Source organism: Heliangelus exortis, chromosome 30, assembly GCF_036169615.1.
Source record: "Heliangelus exortis chromosome 30, bHelExo1.hap1, whole genome shotgun sequence".
Taxonomy (NCBI): Eukaryota; Metazoa; Chordata; class Aves; order Apodiformes; family Trochilidae; genus Heliangelus; species Heliangelus exortis.
Window position 1 is genome coordinate 3916633 of NC_092451.1, and position 25814 is coordinate 3942446.

Sequence of the window (25814 nt, forward strand, 5' to 3'; positions counted from 1 at the left end):
CCCCCGGGACCCCTGACCCCCCCTGACCCCCCCCCCTCACCTCTAACACCCCCCCCGGGGCAACCATGAGACCACCGTGACCTCTGACCCCCCCGGCACCCCCCGGGACCCCCCCGTCTGCCCCCGTCCCCCCCCCGGCACAGCCGCTCCCGGAAGAACCGAGGGGAGGGGCGGGGGGAGAGCGGCGGCGCGAGGAGACGGTGGGGAGGGGGACATGGGGGGACACGGGGGGAATGGGGGGGACAGGGACATAGGGGCACATGGGGGACATTTGGTGTGGCTCTGGGGTCCTTATGGGGCGGTTGTGGGGGTCTGGGGTACATATGGGGCAGCTCTGGGGGTCTGGGTAGGGATCGGGGGTCTCTATGGGACAGTTGTGGGGGGGCTCTGGGGGGTTCTGGGGTACATATGGGGTGCTATGGGGTGCTTGGGGGGTGTTTTGGGTGTTCCATGGGGTCCTGGGGGTGCCTGTGGGGTGCTGGGTGGTGTCAGGTGTGACCGTGGGTGCCAGGGGGTGCCCCACACGGGTGTCCCCAGGCGTGTCCCCTAACCCCCCACCCGTGTCCCCAGGTGAGCAGGATGGCGGCTGCCACCATGGGCGGTGGCACTGGGGGTGGCAGTGCCGGTGACACTGGTGGTGACACTGGTGGTGGCAGTGCCAGTGCGGGTGTCCCGGGGCGCGTGCAGGCGCTGCGGGATGAGGTCTCCGGGGTCACCTCCATCATGAGCCACAACCTGGAGCAGATCCTGGCCCGGGGGGAGAACCTGGAGCGGCTCCAGAGCAAGAGCCAGGACCTGGAGGCCACCGTGAGGAGGGGACACTGGGGGGGGACACACACAGGGTGACCAGGGTGGGCTCAGGGCTCCCGCGGGGGGCACAAGGTCCCTGAGATGGCACAGGGTGACCAGGGTGGGCACGGGGGCCCCAAGCTGGCACAGGGACACCACGGTGGGCACGGGGTCCCTAAGGGTCTCCAGCTTGGGCAGGGGGTCACCAGGGTGGCACAAGGTCCTCAGGGTGGGCACAGAGTCCCTAAGGTGACACCAGGTCCCTGTTTGGGCACAGGGTCCTCAGGGTGGGCACAGGGTCCCTGAGGTGGCAGTCGGTGTCCCCAAGGTGCCAGTGGGTGTCCCTGGGTTCACAGTGGCTGTCCCCAAGGTGACAGGGTACCCAGTGTGGGAGTCGGTGTCCTCAGGCCACAAGGGGTGGCCCTGGGGTGGCAGTGGGTGGTCCCCCGGGTGGCAGTGCTGTCCCCAGGGTGGCAGTGTCCCCAAGGTGACAGCGCTGTCCCCGCAGTCGGAGCAGTTCCGGACGACGTCCCAGCGGGTGGCCCGGCGGTTCTGGTGGCAGAACGTGAGGGTGCTGGTGGCACTGGGGGTGCTGGGGACCATCCTGCTGCTCCTTGTCATCCTCCTGGCCACCGGTGTCATCCCCACCTAGGGACACCCCGGGGACACCCCCAGAAATAAAGGGACAACACGTGTGGAGCTGGTGGTGTGTGGTCTGGGGACACGCGGGGACACGGGTGGGGACAGGTGAGGGGACATGGCTGGGGACATACACGGGGACACAGATGGGGATGGGTGTGGGGGGACAGGAACAGACATGGGGACATAGGCTGGGACGTGTGGGGGGGACACAGGTGGGGACGTGGGTGGGCAGAGGCAGGGACACGGGTGGGGACAGTCCCGGGGACACGGGTGGGGACAGGTGAGCACCTGCAGGGAGGACGGCGCCAGGCAGGTGACTGCTGCCCAGGGACAAAGGACACGGTGTGGTGGCACTGCCACCCTGGCAGGGCCCGTGACGGGGAGGGGACACGGGGGGCCCTGGGGAAGGTCCGGGGACACCGGGGGAGGGGACACAGGGACGGTCCCGATCTTTGGCCCCGGGGGGGCGGTCCCGGTCCCTCCTGCCAGGGGCGGCCTCTGGGGACCGGGACGGGGACAGGAAGGGGACAGGACCGAGACAGAACCGGGACGGTGGCTCCGGTCCCGCCACCGCCGCCCCTCCCCCTGGGCCATGGTGAGCGCCGGGGGCTCCGCAGCCGCTTTCGGTTTCGGTTTCCGGGGGCGCGATCGCGATAGGGGCACGACAGGGACTTGGGAGGGGGGGGCTGGACCCCCCGGTGACGTCCCGGTCCTCGCCTTGGGTGCGTTCTCAGGGGACTTTCGGTGCCAGCCCCCCCGGTCACCCCCGCCTCTGCCCCTCGGTGTCCCCAAGTGCCCCATCCCTGGGTGGCCCCGTGTCCCCAAGTCTCCCCGCTCTCCTGTCCCCAGGTGCCACCTCCTCACGGTGCCACTTCCCTGAGGTGACGCCTGTGCCCACATCCCTGAGGTGACCATGGATCCATGGTCCCTTCTGCGTCCCCATTGTCCCTTCATGTCCCCATTGTCCCACATCCTTCCCTGTGACCCCCTTGTCCCCCCCCCATGTCCCTGAGGTCCCCTTTACCCCATGGTCCTTCTGTCCCCAAATGCCACTTCCCTCTGGTCCCCTTGTCCCCAAGGTCCCCTCCCCTGTCCCTGTGATCCTCTCTATCCCCATGGTCCTTGTGCCCTCATTGTCCCCCCCATGGTCCCTTTGTCCCCCCCACGTCCCCTTTGTGCCCGTTGTCCCCACGCTCCCCTTCTGGCCCCAGATGCCACTTCCCCCCCCCATGCCCCCCATCCCGGGGGGGTGTCCCCAACGTGTCCGTGTCCCCTTGTCCCTGTCCCCAGGTGGGGGTGGCACAATGCCAGCAGGAGGTGGAGGAGGTGACGGAGCTGATGAGACAGAACCTGGGGAAGGCGCTGGAGCGGGAGGGGAGGCTCCAGGACCTGGAGAGCAGGGCCAGGGACCTGCACGCCATGGTGGGACATGGGGACAGGGCACAGAGCCTGGGGACACCATGGGGACAGGGCACAGAGCCCGGGGACACCATGGGGACACACACAGGGCCTGGGGGACACCATGGGGACAGGGCACAGTGCCCAGGGGACAACAGGGGGACACACACAGAGCCCAGGGGACACCATGGGGACAGGGCACAGAGCCTGGGGGACACCATGGGGACATTAAACCCCAGGGGATACACCGTGGGGGCACAGAGAGGGGGTGGAGGGGACATTAGAGTGACATAGAGCCCAGGGGACAGTATGGGGACACAAATACAGCCCAGGGGACACCGATAGAGCCCAGGGGACACCATGGGGACACCTAGCCCTGGGAGGTGACACTCTAGGGCCACCCAACCCTGGGGGACACTCTAGGGGTAGATGGCCCAGAGGGGAGGGAATCCCCCCCTCAGTGCCACCTGTCCCTCCAGTGTCCCCTCCCTCCCTTGATGTCCCCTCAGGGCACCCTGTTCAGACGCAGCACGCGGGTGGTGGCCCGGCAGGAGCGCAGGGGACACTGGCGCTTGGTGGCCATTGGGGTTGTCACTGCTGTCCTGCTGCTGCTGGCCCTGGGCCTGGCACTGGGACTGCTGTGGCCACCCCCTGTCACTGTCACTGTCACCATCCCCACCCCACAACTTCTCCCTGGGATGCTCTCCCCTCAGCCCGTGGGGAGTGAGGTGACAGGGGACAGGGGGTGACACTGTGGGGACAAAGTGGCAGGAGGTGGCTGGGGGAGACCCCACCAGAAATAAACCAAGGGGACCCTACGCTAACAAACCTTGTCCCCAAGTGCCACCAAGCCCGCGGGGGAGTGCTGTGGCCTTGTCACCAGGTTGGGGGGACCAGGGAGGGGACACGATCGATGACCCCCAGGAAGGGGAGAGCCTGGAGGGGGTCCTGGGGGACACTGTGACTCATGGGGGGACACCCTGGCACCCATGGGACACACACCCATTGTCACTCCCAAGGGGACACCCTTGCACCGCTGGGGACAAACACACCCATTGTCACCACGCTGCCATCCGTTGTCACCAGCATGGGACGCACGTGCCCACTGTCACCCCCCACGGGGACACCCTGGCCCCCACCCACCTAAGGGGGACACGTACACCCACTGCCACCAACTGCGAGGACGTTGTCACCCACTGAGGGGACACCCCGGCACCTGCTGTCACCTGCAGGGGACACGCAACAGGGCGACACCCCGGCGTGCCTCAGTTTCCCCAAGCAGAGCCAGACACTGGAGCCTGGCAGCACCTTTAATGGCACCTGGTGGCCGTGTCCCCGGGCAGTGGTGGCAGTGTCACCCTGTCCCCCGGCGCTTGCTGAGCTCCTCCTGCACCCGCTGGCACAGGGCCCGGCGCAGGGCGGGCTCCAGGGGGCTCCGAGCACACACCCGACGGGTCACCTCCTCTGCACTGTCACCCTGCGGGGACACTGCGTCACCCCTGGGACACCCCCTGACCCACAGAACCCCCCGGGACACCCCCTGACCCCCAGCACCCCCATGGCACCCCCCTTCTGTCACCCATAGCACCCCACAGCCCTCCCCTTGTCACCCCTGGGGACCCCCAATGTCACCACAGGGACCCCCCGACCCCATCCCAAGGGGCACCCACTGCCCCATGACTCCCCCCCACCCTGTGCCCCACGTCCTGACACCCACGGGTGCCCCAACACCCCCTGCCCCACAGCCCCCCAGTCACCCACGGGTGCCCCCCCACCTGGTGCACGATGACAGCCGTGACGTGGCCATCGTCCCCCTCGTACTCGAGGCAGAAGAGTCGGGGCCCGCGGGGGTCTCCGGGGGGGGGCCCGGGGCTGGAGTCGCCCCCAGCCCCCCCTGCAGCACCTGCACCCTCAGGGGGGGGTCGGAGACACCTACCCCTCCCCCCCCCCCTCCCAGCCCCGCACCTCCGGACCCCACCCCCCACCCTCGGGTGCCCCCTTCCCCTTTAGCCCACCCTTAGGTGCCCCCCAGCCCACCCAGGAGCATCCCCCCCCCCGCCCCCCCCCACTCATGGGTGCCCCCCCCCTCCCACCTCACCCCAGGCCATTTCCCCCCCCCCGGGTACGCCCCGGTTCCCCGCTCACCGGGCCGCCGGGGCCGGTACACCTGCTGGTCGGGCCGCCGGGGCCGGGGGGGGGTCTGGGGGAGGCGGCCCCGGGCCCGGCCCCGCGCCTGCCGAACCGCCCGTTCGTACGCGTCCCTGGAGCGGCAGAACCGGGGGTTACCGGGGATGGTTACAGGCAGGGAGCGGGGGGGTTACCGGGGGAGCCTGAGGGGATCAAGGGGAGCACGGGACCGGCCGAGAGCTCCACCGGAACCGGTACCTCGCGATCTGGTTCCGGCGAATGTGCCGCACGAAGCCGTGGCTCATATCGAGCCGCCCGCCGGGTCGGCAACGCCAGCCTGAGGACGCCTCCATCCCCCGCCACCACCACCGAGACCGACCCGGAAAAACCCCCCAAACCCCAGCGGTACCGGGGACGCGGCCCCTTTAAAAGCCCCGCCAGCCGCCGGGCGGGCTGCGCATGCGCGCCGCCATTCACCAAACGCCTTTACGCGTGCGTTGCTGTGGTGACGTTGCGCACGCGCAGTGCCCGTAACGCTCACTCGCCTCAGTTCTGCGCGTGCGTAACAGGGCTGGGAATGAGCTACGCGTGCGTAACAGGGCTGGGAATGAGCTACGCGTGCGTACTTCATGCTCCGCCCTGTTACGCACGCGTAGCGGGGCTGTGAATCGGGGTCTACGCATGCGCAGGCCGCCATGTCCAGCCGCGGGAAGCGGGAGCGGGGGGAGCGGGCGGCCCCGCGGGCCGGGGGAGGCTCCTCAGCCCCCTCCTCAGCCCCCTCGTCGCGGGGACCTTCCCGAAGCCGCCGGGAGGGGGAGACGGACCGAGCCCGGAGCCGCCGGGACTCAGAACGGGAGCGCGGGAGGCGGGAGGAGGCGGGGCCGGGCTCGGGGGTGCCCGCGGATCCCGCCCGCATCAAACGGGAACCGGGAACCGGGAGCGGGGACTCGGGGGGCTCCGCCGCTGCCCCCCCGCTCCAGCGGTCCCGTGCGGAACAAGAGAGAGCGGGAGTCCGATGGAGACTCGGAACCGGAGCTGGAGCCCACCGGTGGGGAGCGGGGGTTGGCGGCTGCGGAGGGGGCCGGGCCGGGGGTACCGGGGCTGGGGTCAGGCGGGGGGACAGCGGGGCTCGGTGATTCCCCCTTCATTTAACACCCCTTTTCATTATCCCCCTCTAATTAAGCCCGCTCATTGCCCCATTAATTCCCCCCAGTGCGTTACGGCCGGTTCGACCCCGAGGATCAGCGGAGCCGCCACTGCCCCTACCTGGACACCATCAACAAGTGAGTGCTGGGGGGAGCAGGGGGGGGGCTTGGGGGTCCCTGGGGGTCCCTCTTGTCCCCAGGCCTCCCCCAGACCCTCCCTTAGCTCTGTGTCCCCCCAGGAGTGTCCTGGATTTCGATTTTGAGAAGCTCTGCTCCATCTCCCTCTCCCACATCAACGTCTACGCCTGCCTGGTCTGCGGGAAGTACTTCCAGGGTGAGACCCCCGGGAGGGGGGCACAGACACATGTGGGGGGGCACAGACACAGCTGGGGGGGGGCACAGACACAGCTGGGGGGACACAGACACACCTGGGGGGGACACAGACACACCTGGGGGGGACACAGACACATCTGGGGGGGGCAAGACACATCAGGGGGGGCACAGACACATCTGGGGGGGGACACAGACACATCTGGGGGGGGGACACAGACACATCTGGGGGGGCACAGACACAGCTGGGGGGGGGCACAGACACACCTGGGGGGACACAGACACACCTGGGGGGACACAGACACATCTGGGGGGGACACAGACACATCTGGGGGGGCACAGACACATCTGGGGGGGACACAGACACATCTGGGGGGGCACAGACACACCTGGGGGGGACACAGACACATCGGGGGGGGACACAGACACATCTGGGGGGACACAGACACACCCGGGGGGGGACACAGACACATCTGGGGGGGACACAGACACATCTGGGGGGGACACAGACACATCTGGGGGGGACACAGACACATCTGGGGGGGGCACAGACACATCCGGGGGGGGACACAGACACATCTGGGGGGACACAGACACACCTGGGGGGGACACAGACACATCTGGGGAGGCACAGACACATCGGGGGGGGACACAGACACATCTGGGGGGGCACAGACACATCCGGGGGGGGACACAGACACATCTGGGGAGGCACAGACACATCTGGGGGGGCACAGACACATCCGGGGGGGGACACAGACACATCAGGGGGGGACACAGACACACCTGGGGGGGACACAGACACATCTGGGGAGGCACAGACACATCGGGGGGGGACACAGACACATCTGGGGGGGCACAGACACATCCGGGGGGGGGACACAGACACATCTGGGGAGGCACAGACACATCTGGGGGGGCACAGACACATCGGGGGGGTGCACACACAGGTGGGCTGGAAACAGCTCCTGTCCCATCTCCAGCTTCCCCAGCCCCTCTCTGGTGCCCCCCCTCATTCCCTGACCCCCTGCTGTCCCCCCCAGGCCGGGGGCTGAAGTCCCACGCCTACATCCACAGCGTGCAGCTCAGCCACCACGTCTTCCTCAACCTCCACACCCTCAAGTTCTACTGCCTGCCCGACAACTACGAGATCATCGACTCCTCCCTGGAGGACATCACGGTGGGTGGCACCCCAGGGGAGGTCCCCAGCCACCCCCGATGGGGTGACCCAGGCTGACACACGTCTCCCTCCCCTCTTCCCCTCTCTCCCTGCCCTGCAGTACGTCCTCAAGCCCACCTTCACCGCGCAGCAGATCTCCAACCTGGACAAGCAGGCCAAGCTGTCCCGGGCATACGATGGCACCACCTACCTGCCCGGCATCGTGGGGCTCAACAACATCAAAGCCAACGACTACGCCAACGCCGTCCTCCAGGTGCCCCCTCCCTCCCCTCTGCCCTGAAACGCCCCCACGCCCCCGGGCTCTGCTGAGAACCTCTCCCACCTCCCCTCTCCCAGGCTCTGTCCAACGTCCCACCCCTGAGGAATTATTTCTTGGAGGAGGAGAACTACAGGGACATCCAGCGTCCCCCCGGGGACATCATGTTCCTGCTGGTGCAGAGGTTTGGGGAGCTGATGAGGAAGCTCTGGAACCCCAGGAATTTCAAAGCCCACGTCTCCCCCCACGAGATGCTGCAGGCTGTGGTCCTCTGCAGCAAGAAGAACTTCCAGATCACCAAGCAAGGTGAGGAGAAGGCTGAGGTGCTGGTGGTGGTGTGTGTCCCCTGTCCTGTGCATGTCCCCTGTATGTCCCCTGTCCCCTGTGTGTCCCCTGTCCTGTGCATGTCCCCTGTCCCCTGTGTGTCCCCTGTGTGTCCCCTGTCCTGTGTGTGTTCCCTCTCCTGATGGATTCCTGCTTTCCAGGGGATGGGGTGGATTTTCTCTCCTGGTTCCTCAACGCGCTGCACTCGGCCCTGGGTGGCACCAAGAGGAAGAAAAAGAGTGAGCAGAGAGCGTGAAGGTCCTTGGGGGACACCCCCTCATCACCCTTGGTGTCCCCCCAACATCTTTTTGTCCCCACAGCCATCGTCACCGACGTCTTCCAGGGCTCCATGCGCATCTTCACCAAAAAGCTGCCCCACCCCGACCTGGTGAGTTCAGGAAGGGGTGAAACTGGGGGGTCAGCACCCCAGCTGAGGGTCCCCGACCCTCCTGGTGACCCCCGTGTCTTAGAAGGGGGAATTTGGGAGGTTCTGACCCCAGGTGAGGGTCCCCAGCCCCCCTGATGCCCCCCGTGTCCCCCAGCCAGCCGAGGAGAAGGCTCAGCTCCTGCAGAACAGCGAGTACCAGGAGATGATGGTGGAATCCACCTTCATGTACCTGACCTTGGACCTCCCCACTGCCCCCCTCTACAAGGATGAGAAGGAGCAGCTCATCATCCCCCAGGTCCCTCTCTTCAGCATCTTGGCCAAGTTCAACGGGGTCACAGAGAAGGAATACAAAACCTACAAGGAGAATTTCCTCAAACGTTTCCAGCTCACCAAGCTCCCCCCCTACCTCATCTTCTGCATCAAACGTTTCACCAAGAACAACTTCTTTGTGGAGAAGAACCCCACCATTGTCAACTTCCCCATCACGTGAGGGGGGACCCCAACCCACCTGGGGGATGCCTGGGGTGTCCATGTTGTCCCTGCCCTGCACCCCCTTGGGGGTTTGGAAGCATCTGGGAGGGGGTTGGGAGGACCTAGGAGAGGTTTGGAAGCATCTGTGGGAGGTTTGGAAGCTCCAGGAGGGGTTTGGAAGCATCTTGGGGAGCTCAGAGGCCTCTGGGTGGGGTTTGGAGGCGTTTCAGTGTTTGGAGGGAGCTGCGAGTGGGGGGTGGGGGCTCCTCTGGGTTCCTGGGGGTGTGGGTTCCCCTGGGGGTGGGTGGGTGAGGGCTGTCCCCTAGCTGAGGTGGCTGTGGTGCCCCCCAGGAACGTGGACCTCCGGGAGTACCTCTCTGAGGAGGTGCAGGCTGCCCACACCAACACCACCTACGACCTCATCGCCAACATCGTCCACGATGGGAAACCCTCCGAGGGCTCCTACCGCATCCACGTCCTGCACCACGTGAGTGTCCCCTCCCCTGGGGCCAGGAGGTGACAGAGGGGCCCTGCTGTCACCTCTGCTGTCACCTCTGCTGTCACCTCTGGTGTCACCTCTGATGTCACCTCTGCTCTCCTGGGCAGGGCACAGGGAAGTGGTACGAGCTGCAGGACCTGCAGGTCACAGACATCCTGCCCCAGATGATCACCCTCTCCGAGGCCTACATCCAGGTGAGGGGCTGTGGGGACACTGTGGGGGGTGGCACAGAGGACACACGGGTCACAGGTGTCCCCTTGTCACCAAAATATCCCCTCGTGGCTGTGACTCCACTGCAGATCTGGAAGCGGCGCGAGGAGGATGAAACCAACCAACAAGGTGCCTGACACCCCCCTGGGGACACTTGTCCCCTCCTTGGAGACACCCGTAACCCCACTGAGGGCTGAGGACACCCTGGGGACATGGGGGCACGTGTGGCACCTGTCACCAAAGTGTCCTCTTGTCCCCCCTGATTCTGCTGCTGATCTGGAAGCGGTGTGAGGATAAACCAACCAGCAAGGTGCCTGTCCCCTTGTCCCCTCCTTGGGGACACCCTCAATAAATGTCACCTGCTGTATTTTTGTAACCACTCTCCACCCTCGCTCCTCTGGAGGACAAGTGGTGGTTTGTCCCCTTGTCACCTCCCTATCACCTTGTCACCACCCCCCAAGAGACCCACATCAGGGAAGCTGAGGCAGAGTGACAGCCAAGCTTTATTTGAGGGTTGGGGACAAGGGACACGATGTGGGAGAGCCTCCTGGGGGATGTCCCCCTGCTCTAGGCCCAGATGTGCTCCTGGCAGTGCTGCAGGGCCTGGGGACAGCAGGGGGGAGGTTGGGGACACCGTCTCCTTTGTCCCCCCCATGTCTCTTTATTCTTCCATTGTCCCCCTTTTGTCCCCTGTACCTCCCTCTTGTCCCTTTTATCCCTTTCTCCTCCCCCTCTTTGTCCCCCCTATGTTCTTTGTCCCTTTTGCATTCCCCCTTTGTGTCACCTGTGTCCCCCCGTGGCACTTTTGTCCCCCCTGTGTCCCCTCCCATGTTCCCTCTTTGTGTGTCCCCACTTTGTCCCCCCTTGTGCCCCCCCCTTTTTTTTTTTTAATCCCCTGTGTCCCCCGCTCTCCCCACTTTGTCTCCCAACTCCCCCCCCCCTCTCCACCGTGTCCCCCCCATGCTCCCCCATGTCCCCTGTCCCCTCACCTGGCAGCGCAGGGCAGCCCCTGGGCTGGAGCACCAGTAGATGGGCCCCAGGGCACAGGGTCCCAGTTTTGGGGACAAGGCAGGGGGGCCCTGTCCCATCTCCTGCGGGGAGGGGGACACATGGGGGGGTCAGATGTCCCTCTCGGACTGGGGACACCCCCCAGAGCCCCTCCCACGACTGTCACCTCCTTGCTGCCACCCCTGGGTTGGGGGCTCCCAAGCCTGGTGGCACCCAGCGTGTCCCCTGGGGTTGGTGACACTTGGGGATGCTGGCACGTTCCCTGGGGGCCTGTGACACTTTCTGGGGACCTCGCTGTGTGCCCAGGGGTCCTGCCACCTCCCGAGGGTTGTGGCACCCGGGGGTCCCCAACCTGTCCCCTAGGGCTCTGACACCCTGAGCCGTGTCACCCCGGGCCATGTCCCCCGGGCCCCCCCCCCGCCCACCTCACCCACTGCCACCCCCGAGGCCACCCCTGTCACCTGGGTGCCAGCACAAGCAGCCGGTGGCTCCCGGGTGTCCCCCAGCTGCCATCCGGATGTCACCGGCGGCTTCTTCGCGAAGTCACCGTCAGGGGACGCCGCTTCCTCGTCGTCCCGGAGGGGCGGCTCGGGAGGCGGCAGCAGGAGGGGGTCGCGGGTGTCCCCCTCCCCGCACGCCCTCAGGAAGCGGCAGAGCACGCGTGGGCCGAGCTGTCCCAGCAGCCGCTCCAGCAGCAGCGCCGTGTAACGCTGCGCCAGGCACTGGCAGGCCCCGGTCAGCGGCAGCGGCAGGAGGTGACACAGCCCCGAGGCCACCGCTGCCACCCGCTCCACCGGCACCGTGGCCTCCAGCCGGGACACCATGGTGCGGCACAGCCAGCACTGCGGCAGCGGCACTGCCACCTGCGGGGACACGGGGGACACCGAGCTGCCCACGGGGGAATCCGTGTCCGTGGGGATGCCCACGGAGAAGCCCAGAAACCCACGGGAGTGTCCATGGAGATGCCCATGGAGATACCCACGGGAGTGTCCATGGAGGTACCCGTGGAGATGCCCCAAAGCCCCGGAGATCCCCACAGGGGTGTCCGTGTCCGTGTCCGTGCCCACGGGGGGTGTCCGTGCCCACGTTGATGCCCACAGACACCCCCATGGTGTTCCCCATCTCCCCGGTGATGTCCCCAGCCCCTCCCCCCCCCCCCGTACCTTCAGGCGGGTGCTGAGAGCCCCCAGGGGGGGCAGGGCCGGGGCCCCCCCCGGGCACAGATCCAGGCGGCCACAGACCCACGAGGGCTTCTGGGGGACAGGGAACGCCGAGGTGACACGGCTGTCATGGTGTCCCCAACGCCTCCAGGTGTCCCCAGACCTCCTGCCCCTCCCCCAAGGTGTCCCACACCCGGTGCCACATCCCAAGGACCCCGAGGTGTCCCCCGAGGTGTCCCCAACCCCCCCAGCACTTCACAGTGTCCCCATCCACTGCAGTGTCCCCAACCTCCCTCAGCACCCCGAGGTGTCCCCCCCCGGTGAGCACCCCGTGGTGTCCCTGTGTCCCCCCCGTGTCCCCACTCACCAGATGTTCCTGGAGGTCGGTGACAAGGAGCTCCAGGTACTCGTGCACCAGGTTCTGGCACGGGGTCACCATGGATGGCACGGGCAGTGCCGCACACTCCCGCCGCAGGAAGCTCTCCACGGCCACCTGCACCCATGGCCACCGTGACACCCCTGGGGTGGCACCCGTGGTGGCCACCCACTGACCAACCCCGGCCCCACAGCCCCCACGGCACCCGCTCTGGTGGCATCTGCTCTGGTGACACTCGTGCTGGTGGCCCCCGCCGTGGTGACAACTCACGGTGAGCGTCACCTCCCACCCACCCCCACGGTCACTGTGGCACTTGTGACAGTGACACCTGCCATGGTGCCACCCACTCCACTGACACCCATGACAGTGGCACCCACTCTGGTGGTGACACCCGTGGTGGTGGCACCCACGGTGTCCACTCCCTGGCCACCCCCAGCCCCACGGTCACCTTGGTGGCCGACTCGTTGGCCATGTGGACGAGGAGGGTGACAAAGTCCTTGCAGATGTCCTGTGAGAGGTGGCACCAGGGACATGGGGACATGTGGGGGGGGAGGAACTTGGGTACAGGGGGATGTGGCATGGGGACAGGGGGACATTGGGGACAGGGGACACTGGGGACAGGGGGACATGGGGACATCGAGGACATGGTGGATATAAGGGAATGGCAACAGTGGGGACATGGGGGAATGGGGACATGGGGATACTGGGGACATGGGGGAATGGGGACACAGAGGAATGAGGACATGGGGGACATGGGGACACAGGGACATGGGGCGAGGGGACATTGGGCCCGTTGAGAACATGGGGACATGAGGGCAAAGGGACATGGGGGAATGGGGACAAAGGGGGAACAGGGGATGTAGGGACATGGGGACATTGGGGATGTGGGGGCATGGGAACATAGGGGACATTGAGGACATGGGGACACGAAGGGGACGTGAAGGGGACACGGGGGATGTGGGAGCAGGGGACACGTGGCCATGGGAGATATGGAAGGGTGGGGACACTGGGGACACGGGGGACACAGGGCACATGTGGCATGGGGACAGGGGGTGTGGGGGTCACGGGGGGATCGGAGCAGCTCTGGGGGGCCATGGGGACAGGGTTGGGTGTCCCCAGGGGGGTCTCACCGAGCCGGGGGGGGCCCACGCCAGGCGGGCACAGAGCCCCAGGGCCCCGCAGTGCAGCGCTGAGTCCCAGCTCCGGCACCACTCCTGGGGGGGCAGCTCACAGGGACCCCCCTGAGCCCCCAGCCCTGCACAGCAGCACCCAGTGACACCCAAACCCGGGGGGGGGGGGGCAGCTCACAGGGACCCCCCTGAGCCCCCAGCCCTGCACAGCAGCACCCAGTGACACCCAAACCCGGGTGGGGGACACACCCAGGTGTCTGGGCCCTTCACCCCCCATTGTGGGACCCCCTCCCACCCCGAAATGGCCCATGGGGGGGCACCCAGCTCCCGGGGGGGCACCCAGCTCTGGGGGGGAGGGGGGGGCACTCAAATCTGGGGTGGAATCCGTATTTGGGAGAGCACCCATGTTTTTTGGGCACTCAGTTTTAGGGGCAGGGGGCACCCAGCTTGGGGGGGGGGGGGATTGCACCCAGCGCTGGGGGGGGGGCACCCATTTTTTGGGGGGACACCCAGTTTTGGGGAGGGGGATGGCACCCATCCTTGGGGGTGTCACCTACCTGTGGTGGCGCAGAGCAGGGCGAGGAGCAGTGGCAGCGCAGGGGACAGCGGGGACAGTGTCGGTGCCATGGTGGTGGCGCTGGCCCGGCCCGGCCCCGCCGCCTCTTATAGCCCCGTCCGGGGGTGGTGGCAGCTGGGACAGTGCCAGCTCCCTGGGGACAAGTGCCATGGCCGGGAGGGGCACCTGGGGGCTGCCTCCTGCTCCCCCACCCGCTGTCCCCATCACCTCTGTGTCCCCAGCAGGGACCTCGCCGAGGTCCCCCTGTCCCCAGTGGGGTCCCCGTGTCCCCATAGAGGCCCTCATTGGGGTCCCCTTGTCCCTGTAGAGGTCCCCATCGAGGTCCCCACGTCCCCCGGTGGCAGAGGACACTGAGAACCCGCGTGTGTGTGTCGTCCCCCCCCATGGTGTCCCCACGGCCCCACACCGCGTGGCCAATACCCCCCCTGTCCCCTCACCCCCCTTGTCCTCCCGTGTCCCCTCACCCCCCCCCGTGGCATCCCCTCACCCCCCTTGTCCTCCCGTGTCCCCTCATACCCTCCTCTCCCCCCCCACCCCCCATGTCCCCCCCTTGTCCCCACCCCCCCATTTATCCCCCTCCCATCAGCACCCATGGGTGTCCCCCCAACCTCCCGTCCCCCCCGACCCCCAGCACCCCCCAGCACAATCTATAGGAGCCCCCCCTCCCTCCCCCCCCCGCAGCACCCATGGGTGCCCCCCAACCTCCCCCATGTCCCCCCCCGGGACATCACCCATGGGTACCCCCTCCCCTCCCCCCCAGCACCCACGGGTGCCTCCCCACACCCCCCCAGTTCCCGTCAGGCCCCACCCTCACTCGAGAGCCCTCGTGCTCGGGGAGCGCCCGGGTCCCTCCGGGGGGGTCGGGGGGGGCTGGGTGGGTGGAGGGGGCGGGAGGGGGGGGTGGGGGGGGATTTGTTTGCGTGGATCTGGTGAATGGAGGGGCTCGCACAGGGGTGGTTTACGTGGGGGGTTGCACGGGGGGGGGTTGCACGGGGGGTTTGCACGGGGGGGGGGTTGCACGGGGGGGGTTGCACAGGGGAGGTGTCGGGGGGGGGGGGGTTTGCACGGGGGGGGCATTTACTGCTACTTCATTTTCCTGAAATGGGGACATGGAGGGGAGGGGAGGGGAGGGGGGGGGTGGCAAAGACCACGAGACCTCAACACCCCCCCCCCACTCCCTCCACCCGCACCCCAATGCCCCCCAACCCCCCCTGCACCCCAAGCCCCCATCAATGTCCCAAATCTGTCCCCCCCGATGCCCCCCCTCCCACCCCAGTGACCCCAATATCCCCCCCAATCCCAATCTCCCCCCCCCCATCCCACTGCTCCCCCCAATCCCCTCTCCCCCCAGTCCCACCCCCCCCAAAGGTCCCCAAACCTTCCAGGGAGGGGCTCAGCTCTACCCCCCCCCCCCAAATTCCATTCCTTTTTTTTTCCTAACGAAATAATTTATTTTTTTCTTATGGGTCCAACACCCCCCAACGTTTCCAAAGGCTCCGGAAAACCCCGGAATTTACCACCCCCCCCCCCCCCAAAAAATGGGAAACCTGGGGGGGGAGAAAAAAAAAAAAAAAAAGCCAACCAAAGCCCCAGGAGCTGCTCCCGGGATATTGACAGTGTCTGGAAAAAAGAATTCCTCCTTCTCCCCCTGCTCCCCGGCTCCAAAGCCAGGGGGATCAGTTAAAAATAATAATAATAATAATAAAAAAGATGGGGAAAAAAAAAAAAAAGCAAATCAAGGGAGAAAAAGCAAAATAAAGCATAAAAAAAATTCCAAGTCACCACCCAGAGGGTGTTCCCTGTGCTGTGAAGCTGGAAAACTGAAGGGATGAAAGGCTGGAAAAAAAAATGAAGGAAAATTCCCAGATTTGGGATGGAGAGTGAGGCAGGAGGAAAAAAATGGGAATAAAACCCCAACCCCAGTGAGTTTTGGGCTGATGCCCATGCAAGGAGCAGACGGGGAGGGGGTGAGGGGCTCCTGTGGCTCTTTTTAAATTATTTCTCTACAAAAATGTCCTTCCTGCAGCTTTTTTTTTTTTTTTTTTTTTTTTTTTTTTTTGAGGAATGCTGGTGGATCAGTGAATGCCAGGAAAAAAAAACTGGCAAAGGAGGAGGGGGGGACCCGGAGAGGTTGGGATTTTCCTTTTCCAGCCTCTTGCCAGGTTAGTGCATCTTTATTTCTTTTTTTTTTTTTTTTTTTTTTTTTTTTGGAGGGATCTCGTGTCTCTTGGCCTTCAGGCAGGTCCCAGCAGTGCAAAATTCCCAAAGTTTTTTGGGTTGATGTGTTAAAAAAAAAAAAAAAACGGGAGGGAAAGCAAAAGCTCTAAAAGGCACAAAAAGGGGGGGGGGGAGGAAAGTGGGGGAAAAAAAAAAAAAATTGAAGCCGAGTTGGAAGTGTGGGTTGAAAGAAAAACCCCATTTTGATGGGTTTTGCCTCCTCTTCAACGTTTTCCTGACCCTTCCTGGCTCCAAGGGAACAAAATCCGTGGCTCTGGTGGGATTTCTGGAGGAGGATGAGAACTCTCAGCACAACCAGTGCTGAAATTCCATTTTTTTCTTTTTTCTTGAGGTTTTTCATCTTTTTGCCCTTTCCTTTTCCCCTTTTTGGGGGTTTTGAGCAGCGAGTGGCACAAATCCATGGGGTGGTGGCAAATTCCAGCTCCTTTACCACCCAAATCTGTCGCTTTGGATTTTTCTCCCTTTTCAAACCCCCCAAAAAATCCAAGATTTGGGAGATTTTTATCCAGCCGTTGGCTCCGTTGCTCACCCGACGCTTCCTGAAGACTTGGAATGCTTCAAAAATCAGATTTAGGATGTTCAAAAAGCCAAGAAAAAGGGAAAAAAACCCCAGTTTTCTGTTGTTGATTCACTTGGAGGTCGTGGTTCTGAAATCCCAGCACCTGCTTTTGGCTCCCACCACAAAATAAAACCCCAGGACCTGACGCTGATGGATCAAAAGGGGGTGGGAAAAACCCCTCTGGAGTGGTTGGAGGGGCAAAGGAACGTCTGGGTTGGTGGCTCTCCCCGGATCAAAGGTTCCAGAAGGTTTATAAAAGCAGAAAGTTGGAAGAATATTCCCCCTCTGGTCCATCAGGTTGGTAGAAAAAAGGAATAAATAGGATTTGTAGCTGGCGTGGCCTCCACTCGGCTCCGTGTTATTGCTGGAGGATGGGGTGGGGAGGGGGGGTTGGGAATTGCTGCCCTATCCGAGGCCTCAGCTTGGGGTTTTTGTGCTAAAAAGATCCATTTTTGTTCAACTCTTCGAGGTAGGAAACAAGAAACATCACCCCCTTCATCCCCAAGAGAGGGAGAAAAAAGGAATCCCGGGAGCGCTCGCCTCCGGCAGGGATGGTTCTGGGGACAAGGGATGGGTTGGGGTTGGGTAGGAGAGAAAAATTCCCAGCTGGAGGCTGTGGAAGAAGAGGAGGAGGAGCCCAAGGTCCTCTCTGGTGGAGTTCCCTGTGCCAGGCTCCAGCTCCAGGAGGGAATAATTAGAGATAAGCCAGGTCCAGTCCCCTGGGTGGTGCAAGAAGCTGGCGCTGCTTTGGGATCCTCATCCCAAAAACTCCTCGGAATTTGGGTTCTGCCCCCAGTGATGGGGTAGGTGATGTTCCTCATCCCTCAAAAACCCTAAATTTGGGTTCTGCCCCCAGTGAGGGGGTAGGAGATATTCCTCGTCCCTCAAAAACCCTAAATTTGGGTTCTGCCCCCAGTGAGGGGGTAGGAGATGTCGCTGGGTGAACACATGGAGCAGGTCTAGAATCCCAAGTGGTGACAGCAACCCCAAAATCCCCCCAAAGGGAGGGTTTGGAATATTCTCCAGAGGTGGTTGGAATGTTTCAGGCCAGCCCAGAGGAGTTTGGGCTGGGAGGGCTGAGCCCCAGCCCCGTGGGCACCTCTCACCTCCTCTGGCTCCCCAGGAGGTGGTTAAGAAAAAGGCAGGGAAGGCAGAGAGGGGGCAAACCAACCCAAAACCAAACAAACAAAAAAAAAACCCCAACAAAACCAAACCAAAAAACATCCAGATGAGGGAAAAGAGCACCAGGGGTTTGCTCCTCATGGAACCAGAGGGGGTTTGGGGTGGCTCTGCAGCCTGAGGCTCCTCAGCCCAGCACTGGCGTAGCCTTCGTCGCTGCAGACGCTCCGGGGGCTCCTCCGCTCCTCGGAGTCGCTGGGGCTGCTGCTGCTCCAGTCCAGCTCAGCAGGAAGCTCATCCGTGCTCTCCACGTCCACCTCCAGCTCTTCTAGGAGAGGAAAGAAACCACAGTAACCCCGGGGCAGAGCCAGAGTGGTTGGGCAGGGAGCTGGGAGGACTGGTGGAGAACTGGTGTGCCCGGGCGGCTTGGCTCAGGAAGAGTGTGGGCAGCAGGAGCAGGGAGGGAATTCTCCCCCTGGACCCAGCACCTGGAGCTCTGGGAGAGTTCTGGGCCCCTCACTCCAAGCAAGCTCTTGCCCAGAGAAGGGCAACGAGGCTGGGAAGGGGGAAAGTCTGATGGGGAGAGGCTGAGGGAGCTGGGGTGCTGTAGCCTGGAGGGGATTCGGTGGGGACCTTATCAGTCCCTACAACTCCCTGAGGGGAGGGTGTAGTCTGGGGGCCAGGCAGTGACAGGAGGAGAGGGCACAGCCTGAAGCTGTCCCAGGGCACGTTTAGGCTGGATATCAGAAACACTTCCTCATGGAGAGGGTGATCAGGCATTGGGATGGAGTGCCCAGGGAAGTGGTGCAGTCCCCATCCCTGGAGGTGTTTAAGGAAAGGTGGATGTGGCACTGAGTGCCATGGGCTGGCTGATGTGGGGTTAGGTCATAGGCTGGGCTTGATGGGCTTTTCCAGCCTCAATAATTCTGGGATTCTGTGAAATGGTGAAGTGAAACTCTGGCTGGTTCCCCCTGGGCTCTCACCTCTCTCCGAGTCGGAGCGCTCGGAGGACAAGGTGGAGCCAATGCTGTCCATCCTCATCCTCTCCATCCCCAGCTTCTCCAGCTGCCTCCTCAGGTGCCTCTGCTCCCTCTGCAGCTGCTCAATCTGGTGCAGGGCTTTCCTGTCATAGTCCTCCAGCTTCTGCAGGGTATGGGAGAGAAATAAAAACACACCTGAAACATTGCTTTGGACCTCAAGGTGACCAGGAGGCACTGCTGGGCTGCTCCAAGCTCCAGACCTTGAGTCATGGAATGGTTTGGGTTGGAAAAGCCCTGGGAGATCCTCCAACCATGAGCCCAGCACAGCCAAGGCCATCGTGTCCCTCATCCCCACATCTCCAGGGCTCTGAAACCCCTCCAGGGATGATGGGGACTCCAGCCCTGCCCTGGGCAGCCTGGGCCAGGCCCTGACAACCCTTTCCAGGGAGAAATTCTTCCCCAGCTCCAACCTAAACCTCCCCTGGCACCACTTGAGTTGTGCCAAAAGTTCCTCTTGGCCCATCCCTTGTTCCTTGGGAGCAGAGCCCGACCCCCCCTGGCTCCAACCTCCTCTCAGGGGGTTGCAGAGAGCCACAAGGTCTCCCCTCAGCCTCCTCTGCTCCAGGATCAACACCCCCAGGGCCCTCAGCTGCTCCTCACAACTTCTCCAGACCCTTCTCCTTCTGCTCCACACCCTTCCCCAGCTCCCTTGCCCTTCTCTGGACACCCCCAGCCCCTCAATGTCTCTTTTATGACCCAAAACTGAGCCCAGGATTGGAGGTGCAGCCTCAGCAGTGCCCAGCACAGGGAAATGATCCCTGCCCTGCTCCTGGTGGCCGCCCCAGTGCTGATCCCAGCCAGGATGCTGGTGGCCTTCTTGGCCACCTGGGCACACGCTGGCTCATCCTCAGCCCCTGCTGTCCAGCCCCCCAGCTCCTTTCCCTCTGGGCACTTTCCAGCTGGAGCATTCCCCAGCTCCATTCCCCTCTCTGGACACCTCCCTGCAGTGACAAAGTCTCCATCCAATTCTCCCCCTGTCACCTCCAAGCAGCCAAATCCCACCCCAAGGGACCAGGAAGAGCGCAGAACAGAAAAGCCAAAAAAAATTAATTTTCCCCTTAACCCTGCAAGCCCATCCTATCCCCCGGGGCTCTGTGCCCCCCTCTGCTGTGTCCCAGGGGCTTCCCCCTCACCTTGATGTGGAGCTTGGCTCTGGTGAGCAGGCTGAGCGTGGTGTGTCTGCCCGCCTCGGGACCCAGCGGCACCAACCCCTTCAGCTTCTCCAGGCAGCGCCGCAGGTGGGCACGTCTGGGGCCAGACAGACAGACAGACAGACAGACAGACAGACAGACATCAGCCACACGCTGCCCAACAGGGACCCCACCCCCCACACCACGGGGAATCAGGGGAGTGCTTGGTACAAGTCTTCAAACCCTCCTCACTGCCCATAAACGGGGAGAAAAGAGCAACCAGGGGCCCCAAAATCCCAACTCCAGCTGCTGGGATGCTTCCTGGTGAGGAGCTGCTTGAGACCTCAGCTTTTTGGGTGAGAATCTCCACTTTCAGCCTTTCTCCTCCTCCAAACTGACCACAGGGATGCTGCTCAGTCAGTTACTCCACTGATGCCCTGGGAAGTGCTTCCTTCCCTTATTTTCAGGAGGTTTGGGATCCTTGGCACAAGCAGCTCAGGTCAGAAGAAACCCAAAACCCTCAGGGAACGCTGGTCCTGCACGAGGAACCCGATGGAAATCCCTCCAGATCCCCCAAACTCAGCTTTTTTGTATTCTCTGACAAATCAGCTAGCACTGAGGGAACCTTGGGGAAGTCCCTTGGTCCGTGGACAACCCAGCTGTTCCCAGCACGGGATGATTTCCCTGCTGTTCCTCTCCCCAGCCCCAAGATTTAGGTCACGTTCTTGGACACCAGTTGCAAAACCCACTGTGGAAATCCCGCCCCAGCTGCAAACTGGGGTTTTGCAAGTTCCTGTCCAGCTTGTTTGGGGCACGACAGAAGCCACAGCATCTCCTGACAAGGCAACCACAACGTGTGGTTTTCCTTCTGCTCAGGAGCCTTCCCAAAGATCATTTTCTGAAGCAAAGAAAAAGGGGGTGAAAAGCTCCTGGAGCAGCTCAGGCAACGATTTCCTGGTGGGATCCCAGGTGGAGGAGCCAGGACCTGAGAGCCAGGGCAGCAAAACCCAAACCCTTGGCTAAAAGACAGCCCCTCCTGTCCTGCTGGCTCTTCTCAGGGGTGAAAAAAACCCAACCCAACCCCAAACAGCAGCAAAGCCCAAAACTCTGAGCGGGGTTTCTCAGCTGAGTCTGTGGATTGCACAACCCCGAGTGGCACCTGGGGTTTCCGCTGCGAGGGGAAGGTGGGGAGTGTGGGTGCCAGCACGTTGCTGTGGAACCTGAAAAACCTGGAGGGATCCCACTGAATGCAAAAAAAAAAACACCAAAAAACCCACAAAAAAAAAAAAAAAAAAAAAAAAAAAAAAAAAAAAAAACAAAAAAACAAGCAAAAAAAAACCCAAAAAACCAAAAAACACAACCAAAAACCAAAACAAAAAAAACCAAAACAAAAAAACCCAAAACAAAAAAACAAACAAAAAAACCCAAAACAAAACAAAAAAAAACCCAAAAAAACCAACAAAAAAAAATCAAGCTTAAAAAGGGATCACCAGGCAAAAGGTTTTCCCAAACCTGCTGCCTCTTCCCATCACTTTTGTCCTTGCTGCTCCTGAATCAACCTGAGTTTGGTGCCAGGGGGAAAAAAATAAACATCAAATTTTGGTGGAGGGCACAGTTGGGTGGCTTGAGGAGGTGAAAGGGAAAAAGGGAGAAGAAGAAAAGAGAGAAGCATCAGCCAGTGACCCCCCCAGCTCCAAGCCCCCCCACTCACCTGTTCTTCTCCATCTCGTTGTGTGTCGACCTGCAAAAAAAAGCAGAGCAGAAGTTCTTAACTCCTCTGCCTGCTTAGGTCCATCCCAATCAGGATTAATGGGTGATTCCTGGAGGATTTGCAAAGCCCGGGGGCTTTCTGAGCTGCTGGATGGCTTAGGGGTGGTGAAAAGAATAATGTGAGGGAGAAAGGAGCAGAGAAAGGGCAAGAAAAGGGGTGGGGAAAAGGGGAAGGTGGGGTTTTAAATCCATAAATTGGAATTTTAGAAGTTGAAAGTGAGGTTGTTAAAACCATAAATCCCTTTGGAATCACGATGTTGAATCATAAATTCTCACAGAACCTCTTCAAAAAGCAGAGAACACAAAACTCCTCCTGATTTTCTCTCTGTTGCAAACCCAAGATGGGTGCAGGAGACACCTGGGGGAGTCACTGGTCTGCCCCAGGGCAAAGCTCTGACCAGGCTCTGCTTTAGGTAAAAACTCATTAAATGCCCCAAAAAGAAGAGGTGGAGAAGCCACTGCCTGCTGGGATAAAGCTCTGGAGGCTCCCCAGGCCTGAAGGAGGAGGCAGGGATGGGATGCTCCCTGCAGCATTCCCTGAGGGACTGGGAAGCTCCTTCCCCTCCTCCTCTTCCTCCCCCATCTTCCCAAGGGGATCCAGCCCAGCTCCAGGTTATTCCCTGTTCCAGGGAATTCCCCAAACCCAAACCCATTGGATTCCAGGGCAGAGACTTCTCTGGTTTGTCCCTGACCGACCCCTTCCCCCCTTCCAGGATCCTTCCCAGCAGGAGAGGGGCTTTATTTATCTTTATTGCATCCACAATCTGCTCCCAAAAAGGCTCCTCCAGCTGATGGATTTTAATTCTGGAGTGGATGAAAAGGGGGCAGACCCCCAGACCCCCTCGTGTGCCCCCAGACCCTTTTTTGCTGCTGTGCTGCAAAGGGAAGGATAAACTCTAAATCTTTCCAAAAAAAGGGAAAAAAAAAAAAAAAAAAAGGGAATTTGGAGTGAGAAACATCCCTTGGAGCTGCTGGAAAGGAGCTGGGGAGACCCAACCTCCTCCTCTGGGAGCTCCAGAATCCCCACCTGGGGGGAGTCAGCCACATCCCAGCCTGGGGAGATGTTGGGATTTGGGATAAACCCAAAAAAGTCCTGGCTGGGAGTGGCTGTCCCTGAGGTCACCACCTCACCATGAGGAGTTTGTTCCTGAGTGGGAAAATGTGACAGATCTGGTGACATGGGTGCTCCTCCCTGGGCAAACAGGGCAGGAGGAGGAGGAGGAGGAGGGAGGAAGCAATCAGCCAACGCCTTGGGATGGACCCACTCAGGATTTGGGGTTTCTGCCCCTGTCAGGGTGGGGGGGATTTGGGAGCCCCCTCCCCAAAAGTCCCACCCGGAGGATGTCTGAGTGATTCTGGGGGTGTTAAAGGGAGGGAATGATCCCCCCCCCGGGGAATTCAGTGACTGCCAGGGAGCTGGAGGGGATCAAGGGGCAGTGGGGAGGGATTGACCCGTGAAATATTCCCTGGAAAGACCCAAACCCCGAGCCCCAGGTGGGATCTGCAAAGCCAGGAGGACCCCAGCCCATCCCAGCTGGAGTTTTGAGGGATGGATACAAACGGGATTCACCAATAATTCTGAAAGAAATGGGAAAAAACCCCACAGAGCTGAGGGGGGGCTGAGCAGGGAGGAACCAGAGCCCTGGGGAGGCTCCGGGGGGAGCTCAGGGAGGGGAATTTTGGAATTCCCTTTTTTGCCCGAGGAAAGGAGGAGGAGGAGGAGGAGGAAAAGGAGGAGGAGGAAAAGGAGGAGAAAGAGGAGGAGGAGGAGCTGGTTCCACGTGAGCACAGAACAGCCCCAATCCCAAACAAAAATCTCCTTTTTTTCCCACCTCAGGGGTTCCACTTCCTGAGGAATCAGCCCCAAATCCAGGGCTCGTTGTCCCGTCCCCTCCCCCCCCAGCCAGGGGGTGGCAATGTCCCCAGCCCAGGGACACCCCGCCCCACAGCTGCCCACTGGGGTCTCCCCGGGACCCCACGGGAGGGGAGGGGGGGGCTGGAGGGGTCCCGGGGTTGAGGTGACAGGGGGGTCCTGCCAGGTGACACCGGACCCGGGGGGTGTCACCTCAGCCACCCGGTGACACCGGGACACAGGGGTGTCCCAGCCCCCGCTGTTCCCCACGCCACGGGTGACAGGCGCTCTGTGACCCCGGGTGGCACCAGCCCCGGTCACCGGGTGACAGGGAGGTGTCCCCGGGTCAGGGACACACCCGGTGACACCGGGACACGGTGTCCAGCCTCGCCCGTGACAGGACCTGACCGGACCCCCGGTACCGGGTGACACTGGGACCTGACCGGGACCTGACCGGGACCTGACCGGGACCGCTCTCAGGGTGACAGAAGCCCCGCCCCCCCCCCGAGCTCTGGTGACACCGGGTGACACCGGAACGTCACCAGGTGACACCAGAACCTCACCGGACCCCGTCCCCCCCTGCCAGCCCCTTCCCTCCCGGCCCTGCCAGGCCTCGGGGCGGGCGGTCCCGCCGCGAACCCCCCGGTTCCTCCCGGTTCCCCCCGGCCCGGTCCGGTCCCGGCCGTTACCTGCTGCCACCGCCGCTCCTGCGGGCCCGGAGGCGGCGCCGCGGGGTGTCCCGGACCGAACCGCCCGGCAGCACCGAGGCGTAACCGTGCTCGGCTTCTGCGGGGAGACAACGGCGAGGGGGGAGTTACCGGGGGGGAACCGGTACCGGGAGAGGGGAACCGGTACCGGGAGAGGGGAACCGGTACCGGGAGAGGGGAACCGGTACCGGGAGGGGGGAAGCCAAGGGGAGATGGAGAGTACAGCGGCGAGAGCCATGACTACGGAGAGAACCGGTACCACGGCGAGGGAGGAGGCAGCACCGGAGGGAGGGGGAACCGGTACCGGGGGGGGGGGCTACCGGTACCGAAGGAGGGGATAGGTAGCAAGGGGGAGGTGGACTGTACAGCTGGGGCAACCGGTACCGGGCGGGGGGGGGGGAGGGAGGGAGAACCGGGGGCTGGGGGAGGGAACCGGTACCGGGGCGAGCGCGATCGGTACCGGGGGTTCGGCAGGGTTCGGGTGGGGACGCCCCGGTACCTCTCTCCCGCCGTTCCAGATACTCGGCCGCTTCCAGCAGCAGCTGGATGCTGAGCCCGCCCTGGGCCGCCATGGCTCCGGGCGCTGCGGGCCGGACCGGACCGGGCCGGGAGCGGCGGCAGCGGCAGCGGCAGCGTCTGTGTCCGGCCGCTCCCCAGGCCCCGCCCCCTGCGCGCTCATTGGGCGACGCCCCCACGGCCGCCGCCGCCGATTGGTGGGAAGGGGAAGGAAGCCCCGCCCATCGGCGGCACCCCTGGGAGTGCGATAGGGGGGCCGTGCCCCCGGGCCACGCCCCTCGCTCGCTCTCATTGGTCCGAAGCGCCACGCCCGCCCGCCATTGGCCCGGCCCATCGCTTCGCCCCGCCCCAACCCAACCGCCGCGCCCCCATTGGGCGGGGCGCCCGGCACACTGACTCACTTCCTGCTCGGGCAGCCAATGGGGAGGCGGGAACGGGAAAGGGGCGGGGCTACGGCTCCAGCTGGGCCCGGGGGGGGGGCGGGAGGACAGGGACCCCCCCCAGGGACCCCCAGGACAGGGACCACAACCCCCCCAGGGAGCCCCCCCCATCCCACTCCCTCCCTGGGGAACCCCCCTCCCGGGGCAAGGACCCCACCTCAGGGCAGACCTCCCCCCCCCCAGAGGGACCCCCCAGGCTGGGGCCCCCCCCCACCCAAACCCCCTCAGCTCCCCCCTAAATAAAGAAATAAAGACCCCCCCAAACCGGGAGCACCTCACAGCCCCCCCAGACAAGGGGAACCCCCCCTGTGTCCCCCCAAACCCATAAGTGGGGGGCTAAGTCACCCCCCCCCTCCTCAAACACCATTTGGAGGCCCTCAGAACATCCCTCCCCCTCCCCAGGTATTAATTAGGAGAAGGGATTAATTAGCAG

At 63.0% G+C, this 25814-nt stretch overlaps 6 protein-coding genes across 7 annotated transcripts; 3 read left to right on the forward strand and 3 right to left on the reverse strand.

Annotated features, from left to right (window-relative positions):
• Positions 1-98: 98 nt before the first annotated feature.
• On the forward strand, positions 99-1488 carry VAMP8 (vesicle associated membrane protein 8). The gene is made up of 3 exons (XM_071728968.1): positions 99-200; positions 571-807; positions 1298-1488. The coding sequence occupies exons 2-3, from the start codon at positions 580-582 to the stop codon at positions 1439-1441; spliced, it is 372 nt and encodes a 123-aa protein (XP_071585069.1). The 5' UTR covers positions 99-200; positions 571-579; the 3' UTR covers positions 1442-1488.
• A 405-nt stretch (positions 1489-1893) lies between these two features.
• LOC139788754 (vesicle-associated membrane protein 5-like) lies at positions 1894-3657 on the forward strand. The gene is made up of 3 exons (XM_071728945.1): positions 1894-2026; positions 2722-2853; positions 3339-3657. Exons 1-3 carry the CDS (start codon positions 2024-2026, stop codon positions 3576-3578), a joined length of 375 nt encoding a protein of 124 aa, XP_071585046.1. The 5' UTR covers positions 1894-2023; the 3' UTR covers positions 3579-3657.
• A 468-nt stretch (positions 3658-4125) lies between these two features.
• C30H2orf68 (chromosome 30 C2orf68 homolog) lies at positions 4126-5498 on the reverse strand. Its single transcript, XM_071728944.1, has 4 exons — positions 5215-5498; positions 4975-5090; positions 4605-4723; positions 4126-4306 (listed from the first exon to the last, which is right to left on the reverse strand). Exons 1-4 carry the CDS (start codon positions 5307-5309, stop codon positions 4184-4186), a joined length of 453 nt encoding a protein of 150 aa, XP_071585045.1. The 5' UTR covers positions 5310-5498; the 3' UTR covers positions 4126-4183.
• Positions 5499-5636: 138 nt separating this feature from the next.
• On the forward strand, positions 5637-10135 carry USP39 (ubiquitin specific peptidase 39). The gene is given in 13 exon segments (XM_071728942.1): positions 5637-5918; positions 5920-6004; positions 6170-6239; positions 6341-6435; positions 7475-7611; positions 7712-7864; positions 7948-8173; positions 8353-8430; positions 8512-8579; positions 8734-9065; positions 9402-9537; positions 9657-9743; positions 9849-10135. Coding segments are annotated over 13 exon segments (1782 nt in total). The 5' UTR covers positions 5637-5651; the 3' UTR covers positions 9897-10135.
• Positions 10136-10244: 109 nt separating this feature from the next.
• On the reverse strand, positions 10245-14165 carry SFTPB (surfactant protein B). Its single transcript, XM_071728943.1, has 8 exons — positions 13991-14165; positions 13434-13558; positions 12752-12811; positions 12295-12420; positions 11931-12020; positions 11229-11630; positions 10749-10850; positions 10245-10362 (listed from the first exon to the last, which is right to left on the reverse strand). The coding sequence occupies exons 1-8, from the start codon at positions 14058-14060 to the stop codon at positions 10327-10329; spliced, it is 1011 nt and encodes a 336-aa protein (XP_071585044.1). The 5' UTR covers positions 14061-14165; the 3' UTR covers positions 10245-10326.
• A 1271-nt stretch (positions 14166-15436) lies between these two features.
• On the reverse strand, positions 15437-25104 carry MXD1 (MAX dimerization protein 1). 2 transcript variants are annotated; one of them, XM_071728992.1, is made up of 6 exons: positions 24925-25103; positions 24408-24504; positions 21808-21837; positions 20100-20214; positions 18910-19069; positions 15437-18254 (listed from the first exon to the last, which is right to left on the reverse strand). In XM_071728992.1, exons 1-6 carry the CDS (start codon positions 24995-24997, stop codon positions 18067-18069), a joined length of 663 nt encoding a protein of 220 aa, XP_071585093.1. In that variant the 5' UTR covers positions 24998-25103; the 3' UTR covers positions 15437-18066. The 2 variants fall into 2 exon arrangements, with proteins under 2 accessions (XP_071585093.1, XP_071585094.1); XM_071728993.1 differs by having other exon boundaries at positions 16709-18251; positions 24925-25104.
• Between the last annotated feature and the right edge of the window lie 710 nt (positions 25105-25814).